We start from the raw sequence: 6,000 nt of genomic DNA on the forward strand, positions 1-6,000 counted from the left end.
GAGGAGCCCCGACACCCTGGCCCTGGGAGCCAGGCTGGCCCAGGGGCCGGTGCCTTTAAGGCCTCCACGTCGGAGCAGAGCAGTGCTCAGAGGGGGAAACCGAGGCTGGGGAAGGACAGAGCTTGTTCAGGGAGGCAAGCAAGGGGCCTGGTGTGCCGCCCAGGGACAGCCGTGCCTGCACCCACCCCGCCCAGCGCCACAGTCCCTCTTTGCTCCTGGCCAGGCAGAGTCCCACCCTAAGGGATACCATTCTGTCTGTCGGCGAACGTGCCCTGCTCTAGGTCCCAGGCCCAGCAGTGAGCAGGGCGGACACGGTCCTTCTGCAGGGCCCCATCCCCGTTTTAGCCCTGGGCCCAAACCCACGTCCCTGGAGACTGTTGGGTGCCTGCCCTGGGCCAAGCCCATCTCCCCTGCCTTCCTTCAGGGAGCCCTGGGCCTGGGGAGCCCACTCCGGGACCCCAGCCCATCCCTTGGCCCCGTCCCCAGGCCTCCCCGAGGGGTCAGCCTTTCCCAACACCCTCCCCCCATACTGGACACTCTTGTCCAGCAAGCTCAGTCCTAGAGCCACTGGAGGAGGGGGCAGAAGCGGGGGCCCCTCGGGCACCAGGCCAAGAGATCTGGTGGCCACTCCAATAGGGCCCCTACCCAGCCCAGGGAGGGGAGGCCCCAGTGAGGGCCGTGAGGCAGCCGCCCTCCACCCCAGGCTCTGCTGCCTTCCCTACCCCCAGCCCTAACACGGCCAAGCCCAGCAGAGAGCGGGAGAGGGTGTGCCACCGTGAGTCGAGGGGCGAATGGGAGCCTGCGGCCACGTGAGCCACAGAGAGCCAGGGTGAGGACACGGAGGTGGCAGCGTAGACCGCAGCCGGGGACCTGGCCCTCTCGGCTCCGAGGCGTGTGTCCTGGGCCCAGAGGGCAGAAGGGAGGGCGGGCCAGGCAGGACGCTCCACTGCCCAGGAGAGGGGCCCCACACCAGGCTGGCCCTCTGCTGAGCCCCTCCTCTCTGAGCCGCCCACTCCAGGCTCTACCCACCTGAGCCCCACCCCTTGGCCACAGCCCCTCCACCCCACTCCAGGCTCCGCCCCCTCCCCCAGGGCCTGGCCGAGGCTGCAGGCAGCACCGGCTTGAGGTCTGAGCCGGAAGCCTTTTTCACACGTCTCCCTCCCCCTCTCTCCGTTCTGTGCTCCAGACACCACTAACTGTATGGAAATGATGACGGGGAGGCTTTCCAAATGTGGTAAGAACCCCTCACGCTCACCTGGGCCCCCCCAGCCTGTCACCCCCACCGCTCACCCTGCACCCCCTGCAGCCTGCTCCTGGCTGGGTGCTGCCCCGCCACCCCCCGGGGCTGTCCTGGGATCCCTGTGTACACGAGGGGCCCGGACATGCGCACGTGGCCTCGCTGGCCCCCACGGCGCCCAGCCGTGCCCAGCCCCCCAGCCCCTGCCACAGGCAGCCTCGGTCACCCTCCAGGGCGGGCACAGGCCCGGCCCTAGGATCAGGGCAGGCCACGGAGGGACCCCAAGGCTCAGCAGGAAAGGGTGCCCAAGCCCCAAGGCCAGCAAGGGTCCCACGTCTGGGCCCTGGCCGGGGGTCAGGGTGGCCCCTAGGCCTTGGGCCGGAGACTGGCGTCATGCCCTCTCTGCCCACTGGAGGGGGGGCGGGGAGCAGCTCCTGCCCAGGCCCTGAGCTGCCTGGCCGCAGGTGCGCCGGCCGCTCGCCCTGCCGCAGCTGGCGGGGAGAGGGCCCTGCCCGTTCCTGCTCAGGTGGGGGCCAGGTTTAGGAGATAGAACTGAGGTGACCCCAGTCGCGCACCTGGACCGTGAGCACAGGCCCCCGGGTGGGGCGGGGCCCCGCTTCTGCCCCGCCCTTCTTGCCCTCCAGACATGCCCTCTGGGACCAGGGCCCCCACTGTGGCTGCCTGCCCAGCCCCCCTACACCCTAGCTCCATGCCTGTCCACCCACCCATCCGTCCGTCTGTCCACTGCTGACCTCTGTGTCCACGCTGTGCCACTCGGGCTGGCTGGGGGCCGGGCTCCAGGCCTCCTGGGAGGAGTGTGGCAGGCCTGCTGGCTCCAGCCTCCCCGGCCGCCAGCCCCAGGGTCCTGCTCGGCCCCGGCCTTTACGCGTCTGTCTCCAGAGCTGGGCCGGCCCGCTGGCCAGGCTGCGGGGCTGACGGAGGCCGAGGCTGAGGTGGAGGGAGGGCCGGTCCTTCGGGAGGCCTGGCGAGGGAGGAAGGTGCCCACTGGCCCCAGCTTCCGCCCCGCAGCCCAGAGGCCTCGAGCCCCCACCGGCCGCCTGCCCTGCTTGCTGCCGCGGCCCCGCTCACCCGCTCGGACCCCCTCACGGGCCTTTCGTTCATTCGTCTGTTGTTCTCTCTCTTCCCTCCCTCCCTCCTTTTCTCTCTCTCCTTTTTTTCTTTTGTCTTCTGTTCTGTGCACCCAGGCAGCCCATTGAGTAACTTCTTTGACGTAATTAAACAACTTTTTTCAGACGAGAAGAACGGGCAGGCGGCCCAGGCCCCCAGCACGCCCGCCAAGCGGAGTGCCCACGGCCCACTCGGGGACTCCGCGGCCGCTGGCCCCGGCCCTGGAGGGGACGCCGAGTACCCAGCGGGCAAGGACACGGCCAGGACGGGGCCGCCCGCCGCCCGCCGAGAGCAGCCTTAGACACATAGCCCCCTCCCCCTGCACGGCCCCGACAGTGGCCCCCAGGCCGCCTCGCCGCCCGCTCGCCCGCCCGCCGCCCGCCCGGTGTGGACCCGGGGCTGCGCCCGTCTGTCCGTCTAGACTGTTGTGAAGCCGGGGAGGAAAGGAAAGGGGGCACCGGGGGCCACAGCCGCGGCTGGGCCACCCGCGCCCGCTCTCTCTTTCTCTCGCTGTCTCTCTCCCTGCCTGTCTCTGACAACGCCACTGTTTCCGCTCTGATACCAGGAATTATCCCGAAAAGTTAACATGTCATCTCCACGAGGCCGTCCTCCGTGCTCTGCACCGGATACCGGCTGACCGAAGGCAGCTGCCGTGGACCTGCCCTCTCTCCTCTCCTGCTGCTGCCGCCCACTGGGCAGTGAGGCCCTGCCCGCCCGCCAGCTCTGCCCAGTTTCAGCTCCGCATGGCCACGGGGAGGAGGACCCGGCCCCGACGGGAGGCCGCCTCGGGCCCACCCGACTGGACGCGCGGTGACCGGTGCCCCCGGCGGGTCCGGCCAGCCTCCGGGGCAGGCCCAAGGGGGTGAAGCAGCCGTCTGGCCCGGCCGGCACGGCCTCTCCTCAGCACGTCCCCTCCCTGCTGCTCCCTCCTCGTCCACGTCCATGCACCTCAGCGCCGCCCACCTGCCTCGCCGCATCCCACCCCCCAGCTCCCCGGGGGCTGCAGGTGGAAAGAAACCCCGGGGGCCCCGCAGCACCTGCCCACCTGCCCACCCGCCCGCCCGAGGGCAGGCCGAGATCAGTATTATTTCCTTGCTGTTTTAACTTATTGAGTTTCTTTACTTCTCCGTTCAGGGAAGGGGCAGCAGCAGCGCCGTCCTGCCGTCTGTCTGTGTGTGTGTCTTGGGCAGGGTGGGGTCTGGGCCAAGGTGCCCCGTGGACAGAGCGGTCGGGGTGCCGGGGCCGCGGGGGCAGCCGGCCGATGCAGCGCCGGCAAGCTACTGTAAACTTTAAAGAATTCCTGCAAGATATTTTTATAAACTTTTTTTCTTGGTTGTTTTTGGAGAAGGGTGTTGGCGGGGGGGACCACGGGGCAGGGCTAGGCTTTGAGTCCGGTTCTTACTATACACATGCATATAAATATATTTAGAGAACGGCACGGTTCGCTCCGTCCCCGGTTCTGTGCCGTTATCGTGGAGAAGCGACTCCAGTCCTATGGGGGCCGGGCACGGCCAGGGCCCCTCCGCCAGGCCCGGGCTGGGGGCCATCTTGGTTTTGTGTCCGAGTGCGGGGCGGGAGGAAGGCCCGAGCCGGCCGCCTATGCACCACATGCAAGATGGCAGGGCCACTGCAGGGTTTTTTTTTTTTTACTAAAATGACAAAAAAAGTTAAAAACAAAACAAAACAAAAAGCAACAAAGGACAGAGAGAACGGTAGCGGCGTCCTCGGCAGCGTGCTCTCTGTTCCCGGAGGGGCCGCGAGGCACGTGTGGCTGCGCCCTCGCTGGGGCAAGTCCACTTCGCATCTGGCGTCTCTCCTGCCCGCCCTGCTGCCTCTCCCGTCGTGCATAGATTTTAATGCTTCTGTTCCATTGACCCCCTACCACAGGCTGGGATTTCAATACATAACAAAAAATGAAACGCCTCTAACAGCAAAAGCCGCGGCACAAGCGGAGGTCCAGAAAGCAATACCTCTCGTTAGCCTTCCTCTTTTGTACTCGGGACACACACAGACGTCACGGAAACGGACAAGCCCCACCCCGTGTATCCCCTGTCAAGTAACTGTGAGCAACGTTAGTTCCGAACAATAAATTCCTTCAGCAAAGACACCCACGCCGGTCTCCATGCGGGTGGGCGGGCGGGCAGGGATGTGGGACCACCTGGGACCGCCCCTGCCAGGTGTGCGTGTGCTACTTCCGCCCCAGCCAGAGGACGGGCCCTGTGCCGCGGGTCTGCGCGGGCATCACACGGGCTGGGCCAGGTGGGAAGCACCGCCAGAGGCTGACACGGAGCTCTGCTGGGGATGGGGTGCCTGGCGAGTACGGCCCCCTGCCCGGCCACTGCAGCTCTGCTGCCACCCCGAGACCTCAGCCCGAGACCAGCACCTGGGCTTCTTCCTGGAGGATGAACCTTCTTTCCACTCCTTCCATGGGAAGAGGCAGATGGGGAGCGTGGCCCAGCCCTGCAAGTGATGAGCCAAGGCTGGCGGGCAGGCCCTGGAGACGACGGCTGGCAGGGCAGTGTGGTCCCAGCCGTGCCCACCATGCCCGCCAGCCAGGGACGGAGGCACCATGACCACGCACCAGGGAGCCACCCCCTCTGCCGCTGCGGCGTGAAGGACAGGTGCAGCCTCCCGAGTGCCACGGACCGCCCAGCCGCACGTCTCGAGGGCAGCACCTGGCAGTCACCACGCAGCCCTGAGGAGGGACGAGCAGCAGCCCGACGGGGGGTCCCGGCAGAGACCACAACGCTCTCGGAAGCCTCCCCCAGCCTCTCACGTGTGGAGGGGGTCAGGTGTGGCCTGGCCACTCTGCACCCAGCCGTCTACACCACCGCAGCACTACCGACCTTGGGGCTGCGTGGTTCTCTGTGGTGGGGACCGTCCTGCCCGTGGCAGAATGTCAGCGTCATCCATGGCCTCTACCTACTAGATGCCGGTAGCAGCCTCCCAGCCCCACGTGACAAACTGTTTCCAACCTTGCCATCCATCCCTGAGGGTGGACAGATCAGCCCTAAAGAGTTCGCGCTCTTGCCTCCTACACCCCCTTGCTGGAGAGCGCCAGGCGCGTGCCACGCTTCACTGGCTTAGTTGTGAGCTCGGGAGCTCTGCTGGAAGGACACGAATGAGGGTCTGCCGACGTGGAGCTGCGGCCCTCTTTTGCCCAGCCCCTTTGAGGGAGGCCTCAGAAGGTACTCTGGGGCCAGGTCCTGTTGCTGTCTCTGGGCTGCATGGTGTCCCATTAACTTTAGCTTAAAAGCCAAGTTGGAGGAGGGGGTTTGGTTGCTACGTCTCGCCAGGGAACGTGGTTATGTGGCTCCTGGCCAAGCCACCAGGGTTCCCTGACCTGTGCTTCTGCATGTGCTTTACTGAGAGAGCCGCTGACACACACAGGCCTCCTCTTCCCCCACTTGGCCCTCTCAACGTTTGCAGTCTGATGTGTCAGCCTTAGCGGGCACACGATGGAGTCCCCAGAAGGAAATACCACAGAACACCCAGCAGACGGCCAGCTTTCCGTATGCCCACCACCGCACTCCTTTAGCGGGAAGGGGCCGCTTCCCTGCGATCCCACTTCTGAACCAAAGCAGGCTCAAAAACTGTTAGTGTCACATATTTACTAAAATAGAAAATAAAACCCA

At 66.1% G+C, this 6,000-nt stretch overlaps 1 protein-coding gene across 17 annotated transcripts in view; it reads left to right on the forward strand.

Moving 5' to 3' along the window:
* BRSK2 (BR serine/threonine kinase 2) overlaps positions 1-3,690 on the forward strand; it is a 63,818-nt gene extending 60,128 nt beyond the window's left edge. For 5 of the 17 annotated variants that reach the window (XR_004475865.2, XR_007478950.1, XR_004475863.2 and 2 more), the window contains 2 exons: positions 1,187-1,234; positions 2,931-3,690. Coding sequence is in view for 11 of the 17 variants with exons in the window: in XM_049714013.1 (XP_049569970.1) it covers positions 1,187-1,234; positions 2,931-2,950 (68 nt within the window). In the remaining 6 variants the exon portion in view is untranslated. Of the gene's footprint in view, positions 1-1,186; positions 1,235-2,442 lie in introns of all 17 variants that reach the window. The other 12 variants (XM_004278079.3, XM_049714009.1, XM_049714010.1 and 9 more) reach the window with 5 other exon arrangements.
* Positions 3,691-6,000: the final 2,310 nt, after the last annotated feature.

The sequence above is a fragment of the Orcinus orca genome, chromosome 8, assembly GCF_937001465.1.
Source record: "Orcinus orca chromosome 8, mOrcOrc1.1, whole genome shotgun sequence".
NCBI classification, from domain to species: domain Eukaryota; kingdom Metazoa; phylum Chordata; class Mammalia; order Artiodactyla; family Delphinidae; genus Orcinus; species Orcinus orca.